The sequence below is a fragment of the Cetorhinus maximus genome, chromosome 11, assembly GCF_964194155.1.
Source record: "Cetorhinus maximus chromosome 11, sCetMax3.hap1.1, whole genome shotgun sequence".
Classification (NCBI taxonomy): domain Eukaryota; kingdom Metazoa; phylum Chordata; class Chondrichthyes; order Lamniformes; family Cetorhinidae; genus Cetorhinus; species Cetorhinus maximus.
Genome location: NC_135889.1, coordinates 98336380 through 98363683, shown reverse-complemented (window position 1 = coordinate 98363683; position 27304 = coordinate 98336380). Strand labels below are relative to the sequence as shown.

The 27304-nt window shown below is 43.4% G+C and overlaps 1 protein-coding gene across 2 annotated transcripts in view; it reads right to left on the bottom strand.

The window, feature by feature from the left end:
• Positions 1–27304, bottom strand: part of kynu (kynureninase) — a 179092-nt gene that overhangs the window by 131256 nt on the left and 20532 nt on the right. For both annotated transcript variants that reach the window (XM_078552495.1, XM_078552496.1), the window contains exons 2-3: positions 26654–26843; positions 5723–5843 (exon numbers count right to left, since the gene is read on the bottom strand). In XM_078552495.1, coding sequence (XP_078408621.1) covers positions 5723–5843; positions 26654–26822 — 290 coding nt within the window. In that variant the 5' untranslated portion in view covers positions 26823–26843. The remainder of the gene's footprint in view (positions 1–5722; positions 5844–26653; positions 26844–27304) is intronic.

Sequence of the window (27304 nt, the reverse complement as noted above, 5' to 3'; positions counted from 1 at the left end):
CATCAACATTTTGATGGTTTTTACACCTCTCTCTGCTTCTCCATTAGCCTGCAACTGATGTGGCAAACTGGTCACATGGTGAAATCCATATTCCGTTACAAATTGTCAAAAATGTTCATTCATAAACTGCGGACCATTGTCCAAGACTACTTCATCTGGAATACCATTGTAGAGTAAATGTGTTTCAAAGCTTTCACCACAGCTTCTGAGGCTCTGGTACAGAGTCTGCTGATTTACAACCAGCGAGAGTAATAGTCATTGACTAAAGTCTAGATTATTCCTTGGAAGTCAAACAAATCCGATGGAATTTATACTGTTTAAGTGGGGTGGAGCAGGTAAAACAGGATAGGAGGTCAATGATAGGTGAGGGCTAAGGAGAGATTGACAAAGATTTCATGGACACAAGACAAAGGGAGTGTTAATGGCAGTGGTAAGGGCTGAAGAAGGTACTGGTAGTGGCATAAAGGTAAGAAAGCAGAATGTGTGAATAGCATAGCAAGGGTCAGCACTCTGTGAAATAACAACATAGAACAAGTGACAGATGGTCCTTTTGGGGGTGGGGAGGGTGTAGTGATTGAGGAAAAAGGATAGAAAAGGGATAAAAAGAAAGGATAAAAGGAGGATAAAACAATGAATAAAAATAAGTAAATAAAAAATATAACATCAATTTTTAAAAAGGGATTAAAAAAGGGGTGAAGATGGAGGAAAGAGTTCATGGTCTGAAGTTGTTGAACTCAGTGTTAAGTCTGGAAGGCTGTAAAGTGCTTAATTGGAAGATGAGGTGCTGTTCCTCCAGTTTGCTTTGGGCTTCATTGGAACATTGCAGTAGGCCAAGGATGGACATGTGGGCATGAGAGCAGGGTGGTGTGTTAAAATGGCAAGCGACAGGAAGGTCTGGGTCATGCTTACGGACAGACCAAAAGTGTTCCACAAAGCGATCACCCAGTCTGCGTTTGGTCTCCCCAATGTAGAGGAAACCACATTGGGAGCAGCGAATGCAGTAGACCAAATTGAGGGAGGTGCAAGTGAAAGCACTGCTTCACCTGAAAGGAGTGTTTGGGCCCTTGGATGGTGAGGGGGGAGGAGGTAAAGTAGCAGGCGTTGCACCTTCTGCAATTGCATGGGAAGGTGCCATGGGAAGGGGATGAGGTGTTGGGGGTGATGGAGGAGATGACCAGGGTTCCCCAAAGGGAACAGTCCCTACGGAATGCTGACGGGGGAGTGAGCGGAAGTTGTATTTGATGGTGGCACCATGTTGGGGTTGGCAGAAATGCAGTGGCATGACCCTTTGAATGCAGAGGCTGGTGGGGTGAAAAGCGAGGACAAGTGGCACCCTATCATGGCTCTTGGAAGGAGAGGAAGGTGCGTGGGCAGAGGCGCAGGAGATAGGTCAGACACGGCTGAGGCCTCTGTCAACCACTGTGAGGGGAAATCCTCGGTTAAGGAAGAAGGAAGACATGTCAAAAGCGCAGTTTTGGAAAGTGGCATCATCAGAACAGATGTGACAGAGGCGAAGGAACTGAGAGAATGGGATGGAGTCCTTACAGGAAGCAGAGTGTGAGGAGCTGTAGTCGAGGTAGTTGTGAGAGTTGGTGGGCTTGTAATGAATATTGGTGATCAGTCTATCACCAGAAATGGAGACAGAGAAGTCAAGGAAAGGAAGGGAAGTGTCAGAGATGGACCGTGTGAAGGATATTGGAAGCAAAACTGATTTTCCAGGTCCAGACGAGAGCATGAAGCGGCACCGATACAGTCATCGATGTACCGAGAAAAGAGTTGTGGGAGGGGGCCCGAGTAGGACTGGAACAAGGAATGTTCTACATACCACACAAAAAGACAGGCATAACCAGGGCCCATGCATGTACCCAAAGCCACACATTTTATTTGGAGGAAGTGAGATAAGTTAAAGGAGAAATTGTTCAGTGAGAGAACAACTTCAGCCAGGCGGAGGACAATGGTGGTGGATGGGGATTGTTCGAGCAGAGAAGAAGCAGAGAGTCCTCAGACCATCCTACTGGGGGATGGAGGTGTAGAGGGATTGGACATCCATGGTGAAGAGGCGGCGGTTAGAGCGAGGGAGCTGGAAATTGTTGATATGACATAGGGTATCAAAGGGATTGCACATGTAGGTGGGAAGCGACTGGGCAAGGGGAGAGAGAATGGAGTCAAGTTAGGAAGAAATGAGTTCCGTGGGGCAGGAACAGGCTGACATGATCGGTCTACTGGAACAGTCCTGTTTGTGGATTTTGGGAAGAAGGTAGAAGCGGGCTGTCCGCTCCTATCCGTTCCTAACCTTTGCCAAAGTCTGGATGGAAATGTTGATGGTAGTAATGCTTCCGTTGGTTCTTGGCTGTTGATGGCACAAGTATGGCACGTTGAAATAAATCCTTCAATGGATTTTCAAATCCACGGCTACCATACCAATTGTTGTGCCTGTGCTCTGTATTTGGTAATGCCCAAATGACCACCATAGAGTTTTGGAAAAAATGTCTTCTCGTATCTCTCTCGGGATTGCTAGCCTGTCATTGAATACTAGAAGGTCATCAAAAATTGTCAGGTTTTTTTTTTGTTCATGGTATTGTCTTAACATCTGATTGCTTGGAATATATTCAGGAAACTGTCTTGGCAGTGTGTTCTGATCTGATTGCATTGTGTGCCCTTCAGCTGGGGTTGTCTAATCTCCCTGAATTTGTTTGCAGAGGCTAGTACAGTAAATGTTATTGATGAGAAATATGCCTCCATCTAAGAAATGAGTGTCAAGTGATGCTCTGTAGCCTGGTCGACTGTAGCTCTCTACAGTGTGTTGGCAGTTGTCTGACTTTTTCCTGACATGTACTCTGTTATAGAGTCATAGCATGAGGCTTAGCTGGAAACACTGTATCCTTGGGTCATCTTAGCAGTTTCCTTGGAGTTCAGAGGTGAGTAACCAGAGGTTTATGGTCCATCTCGATCCTGCATTTTAAGCCCATTAAGTAGTCTGACATTTTTTTGAAAGCCCATGTCACCACTTGTGCTTCTTTTTCATTTTGCTCCCCCTGCTGGGCATTCGCTGCAAAAAAGTTGTTCTTTGGCACTGCATCTGGCACATTTTAAAATAGGCGGAAGTGTTCTTTCCATCCCTTTGGCGGTTTTGGCAGGCTTTTTCACGGGATTTTCAGTGGATGGGGCGTCCGACTTTGGGCCTACCTACCGGATCGACCTCTCCCAAGCCTCAACGTCTCGTACACCCCGATTCTAACATTAAATGCTCCTTGGTTTGCAAAACGTCCAACAGCGCGTCGTGCCGGCTACAATGTGGTCGCAAGTTAACTCATGTTTTAAAGCACCATAGCTGCAACTGCTGGCCAGTTGATACAAATCATTAATAAATGAATCAATGGATTCATCCAGCCTTTGAATCTCACTCGTTTAATAACCTGATTCTTCTTAGAACTGAAGTAATTATCAAAGGCCCTCAAAACCTCCTTGTAGGATGTCAAGGTCACTGCGACTCCATGTCTTGCCAGGACATATCAGCCATGGGCCCAATCATGTATAGAAGGGTACTGGCCTGGTGTTTTTGTGCCTCTTCCTGTAAGCCCGAAGCTGTTCGGTACCTTTCAAACTGTCGCCTCTAGAGCTCCCATCATTGTTCTTGCTGTGGAGCTTCAATATTTTGGAAGGGCTGTGGAAGGGGTAGTGCCTGTTCAATGACTGCTGACATCATGTGTGGTTCACTGGTAACTACCAAGGTACGCTTTAGTTTTGTTCTTCTTTGTTGCAAAGTTGAGCTCTTCCAAGGTCTTCCCTTGCAGATTACCAATCTGTGGTCTTAATTTTTTAAACTGCAACCTCCAACATGGCCACCATGTTATGATGAGGTTTCACTTACTCTATGATTGACTTCAAGATAGTATGCTGTTTTCCTTGAAACTATTTATTTACACTATTGTAAAGAAAATATAATTTTTTCCAATATTATTGTGGGATACCATGAAGCAGGTTTGTGGGGATTGTGTGTGTGTGTGTGCGCGCGCGAGTGCGTGTGTGCGCTTGTGTGTGTGTGACTAACTTAATTAGACTGAAGATAGTCTTACTGCAAGATTTAAGTCATCAAATGTTGAAGGTGTCAAGTAGTGGGGTACAAGTAAATAGGTTAGAGCTAACATTTGCATTTTTAGATAAGTTGAGGGGTTGTTTGAATTTCAAAGGAAAATGTTTGCATCTTGTAGGAGTTCATAGTAAACAAAGTAGTGGGATATATTTTTTTTATTGACCCAAAAGCAAAGACAAGATGGAAACATGAAATATCTTATACTTGGAAGGATTTGAGTTTTAAAGGAGTGTGAGAACAATGGGTTTAAAGATGAAAGAGGAAAAACGTATTTGAGGAAAGATTGAAAGCTGTATTATGGTGGCCATGTGAGATCTTGAAGAGTGTACTGTGAAGTAGCAGCTTCTAGCCACCCCAGAGAAGTGTTTGCTTGTTCCAGAAAGTGAGGTTTTGTTATGAGCCTTGAATTTCCATTGCTGAGGGAGAGGGAGAGAGAAGCTTGTTACATACCTCCCTATAGCAACAGTAAATGACTTATGATAATATTACTGGATGTTTTATAGATTAAGAATCTATTGGGACTGTTGCCTGAAAAGGGTGTTTATTTGTGAGATTGTCTAAATAGAAATCTTTTGGGAAATATTGTAAGACTAAATTTAACTGTGTAACTGTAATCTTTTGTGTTTAGGTTTTCTTTTCTTTTGTTAATAAATGTTTTAACTTAATATTTAAAATCTCCAAAGGTGGTAATGGAATCTTTACTTCTGACTTCAGTACATATACCTTCTCATGATAAATGCAAATTGCAAAATTGTTGTGAAAGCCTGACCAAGTTTCCCTTTGAGATTTGGTTAGCCAAGCAAATACCACCTGCCATATCATAACACTATTTACAAAGACCTCATGGTAAGTGCATTGTTCTCTGGACACAGATTGTTCCATGTCTTGCTCTCTCAGAGCATCTTGGTCATCTGACCCTGGTGTCACACTTGCATAATCATTAACATTGTTGTCTAATTAACATAATCATTAACCTTTTACTCTACATCCACAGCCAACAGGCAAGTGTTTAAAATATCACTGATCTGAATGTGGAGCAGTGAGATGTAGCAGCTCCTCGTGATACCACATTAAAATAATGGGTCACTGCCATCCACTGCTCAACCCTGTGCACCCAAGCTCTCTCACGCCACACCTCACCAGGCAACCTCCCCTCCATCCTGATGTCCTGACCATCTCCTGCTCACTGACCTTGATTGATTTTAAAATTCTCGTCCTTGATTCCAAATCCCTCCATGATATCTCTTCTCCTTATCTCTGTAACCTCATCCAGCTCTATAACCTTACCTGCACTTCTCTAATTCTTGCCTCTTGAGCATCCCCCACTTTTAATTTCCTCACCTTCAGCTGTCACAAGCGTAAGCTCTGGAATTCCCACCCTGAACTTATCTGCCTTTCTATCTCACTTTCCTCCTTTAAGGTGCACTTTTTTAAACAAAGCCTTTGGCTATCTGCCCTAATATCACCTAGCATGGCTTGGTGTCAAATTATTTTTGATAATGCTGTGAAGTGCCTATATTAAAAGGTGCTATTAAAAATACAAATTCTTGTTGCTGTTGCATGCACCAGATAGGAGATACGACACAAAACAACACAGATACAGTTCTTGTAAAAGTTCACTTTACTTACACTTTGGCCCATTTATCCAGTTCGTCATCTATATGAGCCCTCATTTTCTTTGGTTGCAATCCAAGGGAGTTTCCACTTAAGTAAACACAGTCATCTTCTGCCTTTACCAAAGTTAGGTCGACTTCAAAAGACGAAAAAGAATTGTTAATGCCAACCAAGCAACATTTATACTTGTTGCCAAATACATTGCCCTACTTTTAGTACAAACAGACTACAATTTATAAAGCTATTGGAAGTTAATTCCATTAAAAGCTAGAGACAAGTAAACACTATTTATCTGCCAAATTCTCAGAGGCTGTTCCTGTTTTGATTCATGGTAGTCACAAAGAAAAGTTCGCATTTTTTTCTGTAACCATCATCTACCCCAACTATTAGCACTGTTTGTAGAAACTAACATGGTGATTTAACTAAGATTTTGAATGTCCTATTAGCCATACCGCCCAAAAGACTTTAGATAATTATTTGCAAGAGAAATTAATGCACCAGTTACTCCACATTGTTGTCAATATTGGCAGCTCCAAATTTGCAACAACATTATAAAGTAAGTGAGCAGTTGGTACTACATACTTGAAGACCTGAAGAGGTAATTTTCCTCCAGTGTCATTGTACCAGAGCAGCAATAAACATAAAAGCAAAAAACTGCAGATGCTGGAAATCCAAAACAAAAATAAAAATACCTGGAAAAACTCAGCAGGTCTGGCAGCATCTGCAGAGAGGAACACAGTTAATATTTCGAGTCCGTATGACTGTTGAAGAGTTATACGGACTCGAAATGTTAACTGTGTTCATCTCCGCAGATGCTGCCAGACCTGCTGAGTTTTTCCAGCAATAAACATAGTTGGCTTTGGCAGCATTAGCCAGTGAGGCCTTCAATGGAACTAAAGATTGTAATTTAAATGAGAAACTATTTTGAGAATGACCACTTTTTCTGATCATATACTATAGCTAGCCCTTTAAAAAAAGGCAAGGTTCTGCAAGTACAAGTTTAAAACATCTTGCTCATGCCTGTGTGCTTAAATTTCAGGTTATAAATAATTTGGTCATTATCGCATTGGTGCTTGTATGAGTTTGCTGTGCACAAATCGGTTGCTACATTACTTACATTACAACACTGAATATACTTCAAAAATGCTTACTTGGCTGCTTTTCATGAGAAAATTGCAGCCTAATGACGTTGCGATTGATCTTATAGAATCTGAAAGAAATCCTTGTGTCCCCCCAGCCCCTGCCATGCCTCTCCCACCCAGCATTGGCGTCTGTTTTCAATCCTCCCCCCCACCCCATGCTAGCTTTATGCTAAGTACCATTCTCGAGTCCCAATTGTCCTAGTCTTCTAATAAGATTTTAGCTCCCAACTGAAAAACCTGATTCTCTCCTGCTGTTTGCTGGCTTTCTGCTCTGCTGCTTTACTTAAATGACACCCAGGAGTTACAATGGTCCAGACCTCAGGTTTGAACTCAACCTAGGTTTGAACTCCCAACTCAGAACTGAATCCTTCTCCACCTCACACACTGCCTGCTTTGAACACACCCCCTGTTAAAGTCAACCACAACAACTCAAATTACAACGTGTGGTTTTTTTTGTATCCTTCAACTTCCAATGTATTAAAAACAGTTTTTTAAAAATCAGAATATTAAGCACTCTGATCATATATGGCTGTAAGAGAATCGACACCAAATGTTAGAAATTGTCCATTACGAGCTACAAGATCGCACACTTGTGTATGGTCCACACAGTTTAATATCATTGCCACATTCGCTCTTTCATTGTTTTCCTCAATTCTAAATCATGTCAGCTGAATCAATATTGCTGTGAAATCAATATCATTAAAAGGTTTTTTTTTGGATTCAGTGATGTGACATTTACTTCAATATTTCTGTATATATCAATTATTCCAATATCACCGAAAGTACTGCCATAATCATTTTACTTGTACCTCCCGTACATTTAAAAAGTGCCATAAATCCTGCTGATTAGTTTAGGGTTTCATCTTTCTTCTCCTAGTAAGAACATTCATTCCCTATATTTAATCACTTAGAAATAGCAAATGTACAGCAAAAGATAGATGTGAATTGTTTGACTGCAGTAAACCCTGAGGAGAAGTCACAAAGCTTGTTAACTACGACCTGTATACCCTTGTAAACATTGGAAATATAAATTTTACAACCAGCAGTCTGATAATGCACTAAGGAGTTCCTAAATGTAAAGGTGGTCATTTTGACTTTAGGCATAAAAATTGATACAGGTGGCAACTCATGAAATCCCACTTGTTTTACACTGTTACCCAAAGTCAAAATTTCACCCAGTGACTATTCCACAAATGAAGGCAGACCCAACGATTAGTGAAAAAGAAACAAGTTACAGGTGAGCTACACAGGTAGTGAGGGAATTGTAACATGGCTGAGAGCGTATGTTTGGGTACAGTTGGGTTTGAAATCCAGGAAAAATAGGAAGTTGCTCCAACCTGTTGGCTTCTGCAGTTTATTCCTGCGCTCTCAGCTGCTTGTAAGCAATCCCCTCACAAGAAGTGGGCTGTCAATTTCAAGTCATCATTCCATCAATTACAGCAATATTAACATGGGTTTTCCAGCTTAACTTTGGTTCCATGGGTTTCCCGAAACTCGCCAGTGAAAGCAAGGTGAGAAGAAAATTTCAACTGAGGGGGCTAAAGTCATTACAAGGGAAGATGCCAATAAGTATTAAGTAGTCACAGCTGTTTTCTTGCCTACTTGTGCAGAGATGTTACTTAACAAGCTTTGAAAGTTACCTTAAACAAACCTCGGAGGTGTCATATACACTTGAGGTTCAGGGGTCTGATCTGCACTTTGGAACAACAATCTACCATATCAGCATGGTTGCCGACTATACTGTGTTACTTTAGACCTCAGTTGAAGACTGAGTTGACTACCAGCAGGACCAGCAGATTCAGGAAAAGCAGGAGCTGCACCAGCAACAACAATAGCCTGATGCTCACAGACCTGCAGCTCCACAGGAAAGAGGAGATTAGTAGAGAGATGCAGCTCACAGGAAACCAAACTTGGCACACAGGGTTCACAGGCAGAGGATAAGCTTCCTCGACATGTCGGAGCACCACTGCCTTCGGAGGCTCAGGGTGCCATGTCAGCGGGTGGCAGACATCTGCAGCCTGCTGGAACCCGATTTGCCTCCAACTGGATGCTTTAACAGTGGCTGTCAAAGTCATCAGCACCCTCAACTCTTTTGCCTCTGGATCCTTCCAGGACTTTGCCAGAGACTTTGCAGGGATGTCTGAGGCAGCAGCACAGAAATACATAAGACACATGACTGATGACTTGTTCCCCAGGCCCAGCAATAATATAAAATTTGATGATACCAATCAGAGTGAGAAGGCATTTGAATTTGCAAACTCTGGCAGGATGGTACAGGCCCAGAGCACTGTCAGCTGCATGCACATGACAATTAAGAGATCCCCAGATCACCTAGGAGTGTTTGTTAACCATAGGGATTCCACACCATTGATGTGCAGTTAGTGGGCAACCACAAAAAGATTGGTGTGCAAGTTGTGCAAGAGTCCTGGATAGCTGTTATAATGCTTTCATCCAGCAGCAGTCCATCCTCCCTGACCACTTTGCATTTCAAAACAGGTTTTCCAGCTGGCTGCTCAGAGATGAGGGAAGTTTCAGGGAGGAGGTCAGAGTTTCACAGATCTGCTTGTGCGCAGAAGAGCAGGAGTTCCTCCCCAACTCCGCCCCAAACTGCTCATCCATCAGGCTATCAGGTAGCCATGCAAAAAACCCCAGAGCCTACTTGAAACATGGCTGATGACCTCTCATAATCCCAAAGAATAAGAATCAGGAGCAATGCAATGAATGCCATGGGACCACCAGATGTGTCATCAAACAAGGTATGGCATGCTGATGATGCACTTCAGATGCCTAAATGGAGCTGTTGGTGTCCATCAGTACGTAACAATCATGATGCTCATTGGCTTCAAAACTCTGCGGAGGAGGAACAGGAAGCCACTGAACTTGTTCTCTCATTTAATCATTTCTCCTTTAACTCATCCCACTTCCTCCAAATAAGAGCTGTTACTATGGGTATCTGCATGGGTCCTAGCTAGCACCCTCCAATGTGGGCTTCACTGCTGTTCCTGTCTTCAACAACTGCTCATATTAATTTGTGATATGCAAATCACCAGGTGAAAACCCAACTACCTGCCATTGCTGACAATGCTCAATTTAAAATTTAGTTGCTGTGTCTGTGTTTTTTAACCACATTTAGCATTGCCACACACATGAATTATTTATCCCAGGTCAAAGCTTCTGTGGTACTCCTGCACAGCAGTGTGCCCCTGCAGTTGCAGGAATATTGTTTACTGGCCCTACCAAAGTGTGAATATCTGAGGTGGTGCATGGTGTGCATGAGTCCTGTGATGATGCACCCCTCAGTAGGAGTAACCACCTCTGAGGCGTTGTCGTCAGTAACCTGGATTACCTCCTACAGGGCACAAGAGGACTTTGTAGAAGAAAAAATATTGTCAATGTGAGAATGTTTGAAGTTAGCATAATGCAAATTATCATAATTCAGTGCTATTGACAGCATTGGGTGTGGTTTGCCATGTGGCTCTCTGATATTTAATTCTGTCACCAAGTATTTGGGAGGCCCCCATTTCCCCCTCTCCAATGGCCAAGCATGCTGAAATTCCACTGCTTCCCAACATTTGCTCCACTGTTAGCTGGAGGGTGACTGGATGATCAATACGGTCATGGGCGTCAAACCGATGTATTCACTTTCTTGCAATCAGGGTTCTTATAACAGACCGACACTTCCTCCAAATCATCCCAGTTGACCCTTGAATTTTCACAAATCATGACCTTAGTTCAAACAATTAGACAAACATTAGTGAAATGAATAGTGAAGAGAGCACTCAACAGAGTGCATACCTCTGCCACGCTGTGTTGACTCAACATTATTACAATTAAGCAGCTCTTCCTCGAGGCTTTTCCCAACCTAATTAATGTTGTGTAACTACAAAGCTGAAAAATGAAATCTTTTTATTAAGAGTTTCCATCTCACAGAGGCTTCAAGTCAATCTACATCCAATAAACTGCTCTGAAAACTCTGCTCACATTTTGACAGCTATGACAAATAGCATGTCAACAGCTGAGACAAACTGCAACATTCTAAAACAATCAACAACATTCCAAGTAAAATAACCCACAACATTCTAAAAAGATCACTTTGTTCTATATTCCAATATTCACATATCCTTCAAAAAATTTCCAGGAATTCCTTCAAAAATCTACATCTAGGCCAAAAACTGAGTTCTTCCTTGAGCCTTACCCTATCTGCATACCAGGATTTTTGAAATCCATTATTTGTATTTAAACAATAGTTCTTAAAAAATTAACAGACTAACCTTCAGTGGTGGAGTTAACATAATGATTTCTAATTAGATTAGTCATGGAGCCCTACAGGTAATTTTATACATTACACCCGATGACATCAATTGGTCAGGTAAACCTGGATCATGCGTTAAGGCTGGGTTCAAAAGTCACTGACCAGAGATGCTGAACTAGACCCCACCATTGCCCATCAGCACATCACAAACTTAAAATCCAACTTGTTACCTCTAATCTATTCTCCTGAAGGTAGAAACCAATTCCGGGGGAACTGTTCCACAGGCTGAAAGCTGTAATAATGAATTGGCTTGAGGATGAGGACTTTGCGAAATTCCCCGGTGCTTCAATAAAGTGCAAAAGTTAGGAAATGAACAGGGGAATTAAAACAGTCTCCAAGATGAGTATACTTCCTATACGCTACTCTGCTGGTATGGCTTATGTCTCATTTTCATCTTAGTCTGCATCTTTCACTTTATTTTGATGAGCTGCGTGTGTTATGAAGGAGGGGGCTAGCCAGTTACATAAGAGGGGAACCAAGACATGGGACAGGCAGGTGGATTTCATATGGGAACGGGTGCTGGTAGGAACTGGGGCAGGTGTAAAATTGCACTGGATGTGAAGGTATTGAGGCCTGGGCTTTCTATCTACTCGTATTCCTATTTCTTATGATATGTTGTATTATGTTATGTAACTTCCTGGCCTCATTTAGATGCCCGCCAACCAGCTGCCCACCCGAGTTGAACAGAGGCAGTTGGCCAATGGTCAGTTGGTTAAAACCCAATGGGGGAACCTGGCACATTTCCTCCTGACACTACAATGGAAAATTTGACACTTCTCTTCAGCCTTCAGAGAAACAAGGTAGCCATGGCAGTCACCCTATTCAGAACCTGTTAAAAGGCCACCAGGATCTTATTGCCATAATAGGACCATGATTTGCATATACAGGTAATCATGCTCCTGACTGATTTAAGTCGGTCCTCATACTTACCTCAAAATCATTGCGGAGCAGAAAAGTATTTGTTAATAATGGTTGATTTGTAAATGCTTTGGGAGTTAAACTGGGTCAAAGAGTTTCCATTTTTCAGATGCTATGCTGCCTCTAGAGGCCACAAAGTGGTTAACAGGAAGCATGTGCACACTTCTGACCAGAAGTACACGCCCACCATCTTAGATAAGAATAAAGTGGCTCTGGGAAATAAGGATGTCCTGGGATTTGTGGTGGAGTGGTCTAAAGCTGGGCGCTCTTGAATTTAGCTCCCTTTAACTTTTACAAAAGTGTAATTCACCCTCACTTATTATGGAAGGATAGATCCACAAATGCAATAATAAGCCCACCATGAATTTCTCACCAAAAACAGACACCCACATAGCTACCTGCTAAATCTAGCAACATTTTAAATAGCACTGGTAATAAAAATCTCATGTAAAATTCCCAGATTGATATCACTAGAATCTACCACCAATGACATTTAAGTCATGTAGCTCCTTGGATCCAAAAGTGAATAGCCAGTGGAACACTACAGAATCAATATCCCACATATTCACTAGCGCAGCATTCAGAAAATTGATGAGGATAAAAGTTTTTGTAGTTTGATGTCTGTGTGTCTTGTGTGCTCTGAGAGGTACACTCTGTACTTTCATTCTGGGATTACTCCTCACTTCAGCCAGCAGGCATTGGGTCCCGGTAAGATTGCTCACATCTGAGAGAGCATAATTAATAAAAGTCTAACCGCTGCAAAGTTCAAGCAAGAACAAAAATTAAACAGCGGACTGCAGGTGGGCTTACTTTATGTAGAACTCCGCAGGTAGGAGAATTCATTACTGCTGAAGCTAGATAGTGCAGATTAAGCTGGGAAGAAGAACCTATTCAGTATTGGCTCCTAATAGCTAGAAAAAGCCTGTAAAAAAAGCTTTTTTTCTCCCCCAGTTTGCATTCATTTTGAACTCTGCAGCCATTTTCTCACCCAATTGACTGCTTCGTGGACAGAACTAGAGTTAAAGCTGGGGCGGGGGTCGGGGTGGGGCAGCAGAGTAAAACGAGCTCAACAGCACCACAATTGCAGTCAAGCAGTAACCTATCACAAGCTAAGGTAGTGGCCAGGAAAGGTACAGCAGTCAGATGCTAAATTAACTCTAAAAGAGCTGGAGGAAACTTGCAGAGCTATCAAACACTCCAGGTATCATTAAAAATCCTGCAAAAAAACTAAACAATGACCACAAAATATCCAACACTCAATTGGAAGGCAAGGGATCTCCTATCCGAGTTTATTTTATTCCGACAACATGTCAAGATGTGTCTTCTGGACCTCGATATTTGTCAGCCAAATAAACAAGCCATTAAAATTAAAACTGCTATAGGCAATGTAGGCCTCCACAGACTGAATACATCAGGTCTGTCCAACAACATCTTACGAATCCAAAAAAAAAATGGTTAGCACTCGAAAATCAATTACAAATGAAGCTCAACTTCAGAATACACCATCTGGAATTTATGCCCTTTAGGCAAGAACCAACAAAGGCCATTGACCAATTCATAAGAGACAATGGGCATGATTGCAACTTCACAGCAGCAGAGCTAACTGACAGCAGCAGAGAAACTGGCAGAATAAATCCAGCTCATGGTAGCATGTACTCCAATGGAAGTGTTCCAAAAAGACATCTTGAACCAACCCAAAGGTTACCATGGAAGCACTACTACAAAGTGGACGTGAGTATGAAGCCATAGTAATGAGTAGATAGAATCTACAGGCTATATGTAACTCATCCAGCATTGGCACGATAGAAAATACAAGCAAGCCTAGTAAGCAATGCGGGCTGTGCGATCCCATACATGCACCCAGAAATTGACTGGCTTTTACTGCTGTATGCAAGGCATGTTGCACCAGAGGACACTGGATTCATGAATGTAGATAGCAAAGGCTAAAACAAGTGTATCAACATCATGAGTAGCTACAAGAGGCCAGACAAGTACAGTGTTCCAAACAACCAAGAACACGTAACAAACAGCATCAGATGTTGAGGATGACCAGCACATCAACACAATCTGAGCCGACATTCAGCAAGGTGAACGTCAAAGATTGTACTAGCACAGTGGTACCAACAGAAGCCTTTGCCACCGTGCAGATTATATGCCCACAGATGCAGGGTCAGCATAACCTATACATAAAACTGGATACTGACGCAGCTGCAAACATCCTTCCACTTTGTACACTGAAATGTATGCACTCACAGAAGTGACAAGCAAATGATCCAACCAACCACTGCCAAACTCATTGCACATAATAACTTGGAGATTCCATCCCTGGGATCTATTACACACAGTGTCATTACAAGAATTTAACCTGTTCATCGCAGATTTTTTTATATTGTGGACACCACAGGTCCAATGCTTGCAGGCCTACCAGCATAGAACCATAGAACACTACAGCACAGAAAACAGGCCATTCGGCCCTTCTAGTCTGTGCCAAAATATTATTCCGCTAGTCCCATTGACCTGCACCTAGTCCATAACCCTCCAGACCTCTCCCATCCATGTATCTATCTAATTTATTCTTAAAACTTAAGAGTGAGCCCGCATTTACCACGTCAGATGGTAGCTCGTTCCACACTCTCACCACTCTCTGAGTGGAGAAGTTCCCCCTAATGTTCCCCCTAAACCTTTCCCCTTTCACCCTAAAGCCATGTCCTCTCGTGTTTATTTCTCCTAATCTAAGTGGAAAGAGCCTACTCGCATTTACTCTGTCTATACCCCTCACAATTTTGTAAACTTCTATCATATCTCCCCTCATTCTTCTACGCTCCAAGGAATAAAGTCCTAACCTGTTTAATCTTTCCCTGTAACTCAACTCCTTAAGACCCAGCAACATCCTAGTAAATCTTCTCTGCACTCTCTCAATCTTACTGATATCCTTCCTGTAGTTAGGCGACCAGAACTGCACACAATACTCCAAAGTTGGCCTCACCAATTTCTTATACAACCTCACCATAACATCCCAACTCCTATACTCAATACTTTGATTTATGAAGGCCAGTATGCCAAAAGCTTTCTTTACAACCTTGCATGGATCTAACCTTGATCTAACCACCACGGCATTCACAGCTCAATGGCAAAGGCAACAGAACACAAGGGCCCCCCAGTCACCTCTGTAGCTGACCTAACAACCCTATACCTAGACAGGCTTGATAGGATTGGAAGTATCAAGGGAAATGCAATATTACATCTATGTGCAGATGCTACTCCGTCCATTGATCCGCTACATAAGTGTAGCATTCACATCCAGAACAAAAAGAAAGCCAAACTGGATAAGATGGAGAGTGTGACATAGTCTGAAAAGTACAGCACCACATGCATAGGTGTAGCTCCATCATGTATACCATAAAGAAAGAATGTTCTATACACATTTTTTTTTTGCAGTGCAGAAGGAGACCATTCAGCTCTCCAAATGAGCAATTCCCTTCTTGCCATTTATTTGGACCCAAGACGTCTGAATGAGGCTCTAAATTGATGCCCTCACAAAATTCCCACACTTGAGCAGCTTAATCCCAAATTTGCAAAATGCCAAATTCTTCTCTAAACTCAACACTAAAAAATAGACACTGGTCAATCCACCAAGTGAAGACATCCAAGGAGCTATTCCATACTGCTTTTGGGATATCCTGTTTTCAAAGATTACAGTCAGGGCTTTCTGTAAACCAGGATATTTTCTAACAACTTATGAACAGGATCACATGTAAGATCCCAGGATGCATCAGCACAGGAGGAGCATTGTGGCTGGCCTAGTCATGCGGGGACCCATAGGGGACCTACTTCAGAGACTGTAGCTTCTTCATTTCTGCAGTGACAGCCATTATCACTGCGACAAGTGGAGCAGATGAGGGCTCTGGTGGAGGGGCTGGAAAGTTGGAAGAAGATGAGGGCGCGAGAAGCTCCCGGTACTTTCACCCACTCACTTAAGTCCACAGCCCTAGGTTGGCCTTCAGTTGGGGTCAATGGAGCTAGCTGCTGGTGCACAGCAGTCATCTATTCCAGCAACTGCTGTGCCACCAGTGCAATTGTCCTTTTAAGGGAATGGGGCTCCTCATGTATCCCATGGATATCAGCGCTCATACTCTTAGCCGACTGCTCCAGGCTACTGAGTGAGCCTTGTACCCATTGCAGCAAGTTACGTTGCTCTTGCATATTGGCCACTTTCTCACGAACTTTATGTGTTCAAGCCCCAAAGCAAGGTGGAGCTCATCATCGCCAGGGACTCAGCCATTCACAGTGCGTGTGCTCCAGCTGCCTCAGGGAACTCTGCCAGATGTCCACACATCAGCTGCTGATTATCTAAATATTGTACTCCTGAGGCTCCACGTTCCTGCCCACTGCAGCATCATCGTGACTTTCCTCCCTCCTTCAAGGGGGACTGTGCACAGATGTCTCTGACTCCGAAACCTCCTGCACTCTGCTATGGTGCCCTTCGCCCCGTGCCACATCCAAAGTGCTTCTATCTGAGTGGACGGATTGTGAGCTGGTCAGATGTGATGCTGACTCCTCGGAAATCTCTTCCTCCTCCTGATGCCCAAGGGGTGAGGTGGCCCAGTGTAGGGTGGGGGTGGGGGTGTGTGTGAGTGGCACTGTGACCTATTTGAGACACAAAAGTAGTTAATGAGATATTGCCCCTTACATTGTGAGAGCATGCTGTGATACACCCCATTGCCTTCAAACATAATCACACTACCCATATTAAGCAACCCAACTTTTGCACTCCCTCCCCTGCCAACATCCCCTGCGCTCAGTAAACTAACAGGATCACCTCCATCATTATCACCATGTTCCAAAGTGCCTCCACCACCACCTTCAACACTTGCTTCGAGCGACTCTCCATCCCCGACAACTAGCCAGGTGGGCACCTTGTTTACCTCCACTGCTATCTCCCCCACATTCCTTATTGCCTGTGGGCTCGCAGACCCATCCCCAATCCAGGCCATCTCACTAGCATTATGGGCCCTCTTATCCTGCAGATACAACATAAAGAGTGCTGTTAGCCTAATATGTAGTGCCACCAGGAACAAACTTCTTGAATGTGGCAGTCCACCACAGTGGATGTACCCCCTCCAAACTCTGTGCACTGCTGTGTGCATCTACAGGAGTGCTTTGGACATACAGCCTCCATGGTACAGGAGAGGTATGTGACAGGTCTCCCACTATAGATGCAGCATTCAAGTTGTGCTTGTGCTAAATAACTCACCTTGCTGGAATGCAGCAGGTCGTGGAATCTCTTCCTATATTGAATCCAAGTTCTTCCACTGATCCCTACAGTGCTCACGGTGGAGACTATCTCGTGCCATGCCCTTTTGCTTGCTGTGCGCGGGCTCCAGGAGCCAATTGTATATAATATTGTATGGTGCCTCAGGACCTCCTTCACCATGATCTGGAGGGTCTGGATTAATGCAGGATAGCCTGGCTTTGGTTCTTGTGACTCCCTGATGTCATGTTGTGCTCCAAACACAAGCTACCCTGCTGGTCTGCTCCCTTCGAGTCACATTGCCTTGCCATGGCAGTGCTCAGCTGTGAGGGTCCTGGCCAAGGGTCCATTGCATGGGCACACCCTAAAAGGTGGGCAGAAGGAAAATAGATGGAAAAGTGAAGGATCATGGCAAATGTGGTGTCTATCAGTCATCCCCTGAGGCAGTACAGTAACCCAACTCAATATAGAATATTGTGCACAGCTAATGTTGCCATCTCCATGGCCATGTCAACCTTTTCCAGCCTTAAATTGGTGAGTGTGCTTCTTCATTATAATGTGAATAGGCAGCAGCAATTACTATATTTTCCTCTGAAAAGCCCATGATGGACTATCTGCTCCAGTGTCAGCGACCAGTTGGACAACTATTCCAGTTCATCTCACTGTTGGTTGATATTGCCAAGCGATAACAGCACCTCCATACACTCCCTGCCTCACAGCAGGAACTCCTTAGTGGCTCACCTTGTGACCCCAACCGAGTTGTGTAACCTACGCTGGGCCCACCTCCACCCTCCACCACTCAAGTTAGCCCCGTACTAAAAATCCAAACCCATTTGGGGCAGTTTTTCCCTCGAGTCACGTTTGCAGACTCTGGAATTTTCCCAATTCTGTGCTCCCAACTAGTAAGTAAAAATTCAGCCCCATGTCTCCGCAATGGCTATCATATCATAGCCATTTAATTCTATTTATGCTATAATTTCATCCATCTTGTTACAAATGATAAATGTGCATTCAGATTAATTTTGCCTTTTACAATTTTTCCCTACTCTGATCTTATTTGCTGGTGCACTCTTATGTTTGTATGCTCTATCCCTTCCTGTCACACTCTGGTTATCATTACCTACATTGCTACCATTTCCTCATCATTTCTCTTAACGTTTCAAATCTCCCCTCATGTGAACCTTCTCCCCCACTATTTAGTTTAAAGCCCTCTCTACAGCCCTAGTTATATGGATTTGCCTGTCCACTGAGCCCAGCAAGATTCAGATGAAGGTCGTCCCAATGGCATAGCTCCCTCTTTCCTCATACAGGTGTCAGTCCCCCATGAATTGAAACCCACACCAATATTGCTACACAAATCTTTGAGCTATTCAGTTCTCTAAACTTATTTACCCCATGCTAATTTACTTGTGGCTCAGGTAGTAATCCAGAGATTTTTTTAAATTAGTCCCGAGCTAAACCCCTTTCTTATCTTTACCTATATTGTTGGTACTCATATGGACCACAACAACGGAATCCTTCCCCTCTGACCCAACTTCCTCTCCAGTACGGAGGAGATGCCCTTAACCCTAGCACTGTATAGGCAACATAACCCTAGTACTCATGCTCTTAGATGCAGAGAACAGTATTTAACCCTTTATGTATATTGTCACCTACTCTCACTGCACTCCTTTTTACTCCCCCCTCTTGAATAGTTCCCTACACTACAATGATATGATCAGTTTGCTCATCATCTCCGAATCACTGCTCTTGTCCACACCAGCTTTAGGAACCTCGAATCTGATAGACAATTGCAAGGGACGAAGCTTCTCAAGCGCTAGGTTGCAGATCCCTATAGCTGCCTCATTCGTAGCCACACGCTCATGTCCCTGACTGCGAACAATCAGAACCTGTTATGAAGGAAAGGATAGAGCTAAATTACTGTTCAATATTCCATTGTTGGTATCTAGAAATGTCCTTGTGACAGCATAATGGAGATGAGACACAGAGTCTATAAGTTCATTTGTTTGTTCACTAAACACTTTGGCAGGCAAGCTCGATTGCATGGTGCAGTGTGAAAGGAAGAATTCTAGTGGTTACTGTTCCAAGTATTGGATCAAATGGCTTCTGCTCTGGTGAAATCAGAGGTCACATGACTATGGCAAACCACAGTTGTTGCGAAACCCAAATTTATCTTAATGCTGTGCTCAAAGGCCAGGAACTCAAAAGTCCCAACAGTCTTCGGGCCCCCATTGCATGTGCAGGCCCGGAGCAGGCTGCACATGTGCAGTTCTGCAACTTCCATTTCTTCGAGCCAAGGACCGACCCAATGCACTTGTGCAAAGAAAAACGGCCCAAAAAAAGCCCGGGTCTGGTGACCAGATGTGGAGCACCATAGTCAAGTGTCCCAGATAGGGGACAAGGGTGGGAGACAGGGAAAAGGTCCAAAACAGGGGAGAGGGGATAAGGAGAGGTCCAAAAAGGAAGGCCTAGATAAGGGACAGAGAACAGGGGACAGAGCCAGGTCACAGTTATGTTCAGTTAAAGAGAGAAGCAGAAAAATAGGTTCCAAATTAGAGAAAGGGCTGCAAGGAGCAGGCTTTAAGTAAAGAGGGCTCATGAGAAGCCCTGGTAATTGAAGAGGGCTGCTGGGACAGAGTTAGCCCTTTGGAGCAGTAGTGTTCTGCCAAAGAGCTGTAGTTGTACCTGTAATTTAGTGCTTGGGTGTATACTAGGTATTCAGGGGAACAGAATCTCTATTATGACACAGCTGATGATAAATGCTGAGCTGTTCAAATCCCAGAGGTAAACTTGAAACAACTGTCATAACCAACTTTGAAATTTGTATGTTTCGAGATGCAGGCTTTGAATTAGGTAGTAATAGGACCACCAAGTCTCAAGAGATTTTTATAAAACTAAATTAGACATTTATTAATACAAGAAAGATTGTAAGCACCTTCATATGTCTACAAAATTACTCCTATAATAACTATAAAAAAGTCACCTAATTAATCTGACTCCCAGTTACACTTCCATTAAGGCAACAGTAAAACACATAGAATTAAACTTGGCAAAGCACACTCTGGACAGTCGCATTCAAAATGAGTTTCTTTCAGCTCTGGGTCTTTGCAGACAGTGGCTTGAGGCTTACAGGCTAGAGGCTTTAGATCATAGAATCCCTGCTCTTTTACCAACAGCCTTCTCTTCTTTAATACCTTTTTTCCTCTTTGAATACAAATTCTCAAAGTATCACTAGCTTTTTTGAACTTTACCTCTTCTAACAATAAAACCCTTTCATAACACCAATTTTATTAGTAAGCTTTGGAAAAAGTAAACACATTATTTGACTTCTTCTGGCTAGGTGTAATATTTGACCCATTCTTTTGAATGGTTTAGTTAAAAATGCAAATTTCCCACTTTACACTTCACCTTGTAACTTCCCAATGTTTACCTAATTACTATTTCAAACCTATTTCTATACATCAAAGCCTCTAGACCAGCTGGCTTTAATCCAATTAAGGTACATACACATAGACACAGACATCACTAGAACTCTATTTTAAAATAATTTCCAATAACACTATAGAAATTATTCTATCTTCTTGACAACCTCGGAAGGCAAGATTGAAACTCTACAAAGTGGGCCATTGTCGAAGCTGTCAGAGTTGGAACAACTCTTGGAGAGAATTCCAAGGCGAGATCTTTGAAGGTGAAGATTGAAAACCCTCGGGAGGGAGACACCAAGTTTCAGTGAGATTGGTTGACTCAGGTGTTACGAACGTCTGTGGGGGTTATTGAGAAATCCATGGAATCTGCTTTGGTTACGTTTGGCATTTATGGTGCAGTGACGTTTGTTCGACAATAGTTTACTTTTTAAGATATAAGTATAAGGATATAAATATAAGTATACGATAGATATCTCTCTGATTTTATTAAAGTTTATTTTTGTTTGTTCGTGAAATCTTGTGGCTTTATTCTAATAGTAAGTGTTTTGAGTTTCAAACTTTGTCTACTTTAAACAAAACATTATTGATCTCTAACTGGATCTCACCAACAATTTGGTCTGGCCAAGTATGTTAACACATTATACTAAGGCACTTCTCCAAACATCCCCCTTTTCATAAAAAACAACCAATCTTGCATACACTATCATTTGCAGTTGCAAGTCACACACATAATGGTCTACAATGAAAATTATTACGCATGTACAGAAAGCTGTTTGTCATCCTAGTCTGTCCCACTTTCCTCTGTTCCTACACATGCATTGCACACAATCTTTAAAGCATTCAGATCTTCTAATGACAAGCATGAAGATTATGTCTGGTGTTGCTCGTTCCTGGGGTAATGTTGCCTCTTCGGAGAATGTCATTACCATAGCGAGGGTTGCTGCTGTAGTAATTGTTGCTGCTGATCTGTTGCATTTGTTGGGAAACAGCTGATCTCTGGGACCAACAACTCATCGACACCAACACCCATCCAGGATCCTCCACCCCTGCCTGTCCCTCTGTCCCCATCCCGTCTTCCAATCCCAGCCCCGGCCGTGTATTCACCATACCCCCTGACCTTCCCCTCACCGACGCTGAACGTTCAGTGCTCAGCAAAGGACTTAGTTTCATACCCTTATGCCCTCATCTCAATGAATTTTGGGCTCGGCATGATTCTGAACTCTTCTTCCGCCGCCTTCATCTCCGTGCTCACTTCTTTGGGCAGGAGCCCTCTCCCCGTTCAACGGATCCTTTTACCCACCTCCAATATTCTCCCACCACCTGGACCCCTCCCTCTGGATTCTTACCTTCTCTTGATCTTTTCATTGAGAACTGTCGGCGTGACATTAGTCGTCTCAATTTCTCTGCTCCTCTCACCCATTCTAACCTGTCTCTCTCTCAACTTGCTGCACTCCGTTCTCTCAGGTCCAACCCTGACATTGTCATCAAACCCGCTGACAAGGGTGGTGCTGTTGTTGTCTGGCGCACTGACCTCTACCTCGCGGAGGCTGAGCGTCAACTCGCAGACACTTCTTCCTACCTCTCCCTGGACCATGACCCCACCACTGAACATCAAGCCATTGTTTCCAGGACTGTTACTGACCTCATCTCCTCTGGAGATCTTCCTTCCACAGCTTCCAACCGATAGTCTCCAAACCTCGGACAGCCCGCTTCTACCTCGTACCCAAAATCCACAAACAGGACTGTCCCGGCAGACCGATCGTATCGGCCTGTTCCTGCCCCATGGAACTCATTTCTTGCTATCTTGACTCCATTCTCTCACCCCTTGTCTAGTGCCTTCCCACCTACATCCGTGATTCCTCTGACACCCTACATCATATCCACAATTTCCAGTTCCCTGGCCCCAACCACCTCCTCTTCAGCATGGACGTCCAATCCCTCTACACCTCCATCCCCCAACGGGATGGTCTGATGGTTCTCCGCTTCTTCCTCGAACAGAGGCCCGAACAATCCCCATCTACCACTATTCTCCTCCGTCTGGCTGAATTTGTTCTCACACTGAACAATTTCTCCTTAAACTCCTCTCACTTCCTCCAAATGAAAAGTGTGGCTATGGGTACCCGCATGGGCCCCAGCTTTGCCTGTCTCTTTATTGGGTATGTGGAACATTCCTTATTCCAGTCCTCCTCAAGCCCCCTCCCACAACTCTTTCTCCGGTACATCGATGATTACTTTGGTGCTGCTTCATGCTCTCGTCTGGACGTGGAAAAATTTATTAATTTTGCTTGCAAGTTCCACCCCTCCATCATTTTCATACGGTCCATCTCTGACACTTCCCTTCCCTTCCTTGACCTCTCTGTCTCAATTTCTAGTGATAGACTGTCCACCAATATCCATTACAAGCCTACCGACTCCCACAGCTTCCTCGACTACAGCTCCTCACACCCCACTTCCTGTAAGGACTCCATCCCATTCTCTCAGTTCTTTCGCCTCCGTCGCATCTGTTCTGATGATGCCACTTTCAAGAACAGTTCCTCTGACATGTCCTCCTTCTTCCTTAACCGAGGTTTTCTACTCACGGTGGTTGACAGGGCCCTCAACCGTGTCCGGCCCATCTCCAGCGCATCCGCCCTCACAACTTCTTCTCCCTCCCAGAAACATGATAGGGTCCCCCTTGTCCTCACTTATCACCCCACCAGCCTCCGCATTCAAAGGATCATTCTCCGCCATTTCCGCCAACTCCAGCATGATGCCACCACCAAACACATCTTCCCTTCACCACCCCCCGGCAGCATTCCGTAGGGACCGTTCCCTCCATGACACCCTGGTCCACTCCTCCATCACCCCCTACACCTCAACCACCTCCCACGGCACCTTCCCATGCAACCGCAGAAGATGCAACACCTGCCCCTTTACTTCCCCTCTCCTCACCGTCGAAGGGCCCAACCTTCATTTCAAGTGAAGCAGCATTTCACTTGCACTTCCCTCAACTTAGTCTACTGCATTCGTTGCTCCCAAAGCGGTTTCCTCTACATTGGAGAGATCAAATGCAGACTGGGTGACCGCTTTGCAGAACACCTTCGGTCTGTCCGCAAGCATTATGCAGACCTCCCTGTCGCTTGCCATTTCAACACTCCACCCTGCTCTCATGCCTACATGTCCGTCCTTGGCTTGCTGCATTGTTCCAGTGAAGCTTAATGCAAACTGGAGGAACAGCACCTCATCTTCCGACTAGGAGCTTTACAGCCTTCCGGACTGAATATTGAGTTCAACAATTTTAGATCATGAGCTCTCTCCTCCATCCCCACCCCCACTCCGATTTTCCCCCTCCTTTTTGTTTTTTCCAATAATTTATATAGATTTTTCTTTTACCACCTATTTCCATTATTTTTAAATGTATTTCCATCCATTGTTTTATCTCTACCTTTTAGCCTTTTTTGATTCCTTCACCCCACCCCACCCCACCCCCACTAGGGCTATCTGTACCTTGCTCATCCTGCTTTCTACCCTTAATTAGCACATTCCTTTAGATAATATCACCACCATCAACACCTCTTTGTCCTTTTGTCTGTGACATCTTTTGGTTATCTCCACCTATCATTGGCCCTCTATCCAGCTCTTCTTTTCCCACTCCCCTCCTCCACTTAAACCAGCTTATATTTCACCCCTTTTTTATTTTTCCTTAGTTCTGTTGAAGAGTCATGTGGACTCGAAACGTTAACTGTGCCCCTCTCCACAGATGTTGCCAGACCTGCTGAGTTTTTCCAGGTATTTTTGTTTTTGTTTTGGATTTCCAGCATCTGCAGTTTTTTTGCTTTTATTTTAGCTTTGACCTCTGGGACTGATGTTCATTCAATTCCTTGTGTAGTTAGTAAAATTACATATCTGCGGTGAAGTAGCAACTTCTCCAGTTACACATGTATGGCTGTGTTTACAGCGATATGTCTGTCATTCACTTTCACCTTATACGTTCGAGGTCCCAGATTGCCAAAGTGGACTGACTTTTGTTGAGAGTGTTGAATGTTTTGCACTCTAACTGGCTCCCCAACTCTCAGCTCTGGCAATGATTTAGCAGCTTTGAAGTGGCAGCTGAAACTCTAAGAAGATACTGAGTTGGTCTCTCACTCTCATTTACTTCATGACGATATTCACCAGGAAGACATCCAAGGCCTGTGAAACCATCTTTGAATTTTTTTTCGGATTTGTTCAATAATCAATGGTTTTGTGCTGTGCAAAACACTGCAACCCTCTTCTAGTATAGGGAGGCTCACCAGTTCAAGCTTTTGACTTGTCTCAGCTGAAATGAGTGAATTTTGCTTGGCGTCTACTAGTTGGAATTGCAAATCTTCTGAGTGAAGCATGGCATTGGTACAGGGAAGTTGGAGGAGGGTGGTGGTTGCATGGCAATGATTTCCATCAGTTACCATAAAGCCAATCAATTGTGTACATGAGCCCTAGGCCTTTTTGAAGAGCTACATATGATCTATGAGAAATGGGTTGGCCACCCATAATGCAAAACATTACTCAGCACTTCTCCGACTTTTCTTGGAACTGTAAAATACTAATGGCTATACTGAAAAAAACACTTCATACTTAGGCTTGACCAAATGCCTTGAAAGACCGAAGGCAGTTTGATGGGGAAATCTATTGGTTTTGCTTAAAAGTAGTGTGAGACATTTCAATATCGCTTGTATTTCTATAAAAACAAAAAACTGCGGATGCTGGAAATCCAGAACAAAAACAGGAACAGAAATACCTGGAAAAGCTCAGAAGGTCTGGCAGCATCGGCGGAGAAGAGCACAGTTGACGTTTCGAGTCCTCATGACCCTTCAACAGAACTAAGTAAAAATAGGAAAGGGGTGAAATACAAGCTGGTTTCAGGGGGTGGGTGGGGGGGGAAGTGGGGGGTGGTTGTTGGGACAATCACTGGCTGCTTGTCCCAACAACCCCCACACTTCCTCTCTCCGCCCCCCCCACCCCATCCCCTTAAACCAGCTTCTATTTCACCCCTTTCCTATTTTTATTTAGTTCTGTTGAAGGGTCATGAGGACTCGAAACGTCAACTGTGCTCTTCTCCGCCGATGCTGCCAGACCTGCTGAGTTTTTCCAGGTATTTCTGTTTCTGTTTTTCTCTTGTATTTCTGTTATGCTATAAGGCATGGTTAACATCCCTTGTATTTCTGTTTGTAAGTTAAATATAACCAATTGTGGTGTGGACCAGTGTGTGAAGCTCACCAGGTGGTAGGAACATGGAGTGAGTAGGACATTGGGACAAATGGAGAAGAACTCTGACCGAAGCCATCACCTCTGCGGCTCATGCTGAACTTTTAAAAAATAAAGACAGTTTAACTGAACACATACACACATACACACACACAGACACACAGATAGACATGTCAGGACATGTCATTGAGGCATTACTTTCATAATTTATAAACAATTCTCAATAAAAATACACCTCTGAGGGATTGTAGTAGATTGGACATCTGACACCAGGTCAAACTTCTGGTGATTTTTGAGTGTTAATTTTCTCTAAAAATTCTGGGAAGATCATCTTAACAGGGTAATTAAACCTAAATTTATGATTTAAAATCAATTCCATCATAGAATATTTTTATTGAAAACTACCTACAAAGTTTTTCTTAGTACCAACATTTCTTTAAATGAGTGTGCTAACACTGATTAAAGCACCCCTCTATGAGGAAAGTGCTGCAAAGGGAAAACAGATGGTATTAATTCAAGGAACTATAATATTTTATAAACCAATAATGCTTTATTTGAAATCATTACCTAATGCAATAACATCACTTAACACTCTAAAGTTTTATGTTCCTTGATTCGATATGAAGGGTCAGTATTCTGTTGCAATGCAAGCTATTAGAGCAATTACAAACTCACCAGAAGGGAGGTATTTCATTTTGGGTACGTGGAATTCGTCTCGAAGATGTCTGAACTCATCTCCTTGATCCAAATGAATTGCAAGCTTCTCATCAGTAACGCTGCACCCTAAAATGGAGGCGGTATGTTCCAAAATCTGCGCTGGAGAATTGTCAGCATGCTGATCCATGGCTGCAAGGCTGCAAGCAGTCTAAAAAGGGAAGAGTAAATTGGTTACTAATACAAAGTAGGTTACGATATCAAACAAAATACTCTTTGTAAATGAAAGAACTTCCCAAAACACAGAATGTGAACATGTCTGTATCAAATTGTCCTCAAGAGGTTGCCACTTTGGTGTGAGGGCAGGTCGGGCAGGGAACTTGGTGGGGAACTGGCAGGCAGGGAATGGGCATAATGAAGACACATGGGACAATTGCTAAACACAACAATCCACCTATGCTGCCCCCTCGAGCAGGACGTCCCCATTGCTTAGCAATGCTGTGAGTGGCCCACAGCCAGCCAAAATCTAACCTGTAAGTAGTCGAGTGGCTTACATCTTTTAACCATTCTAGTTTTAACCTTACTTTCATGGAGAGCTAGCTGAAAGATAATCTTTTGGAATTACTTTTAGAACCTAGGCGAAATCTGTCACTTACACAGCAATAACCTGTT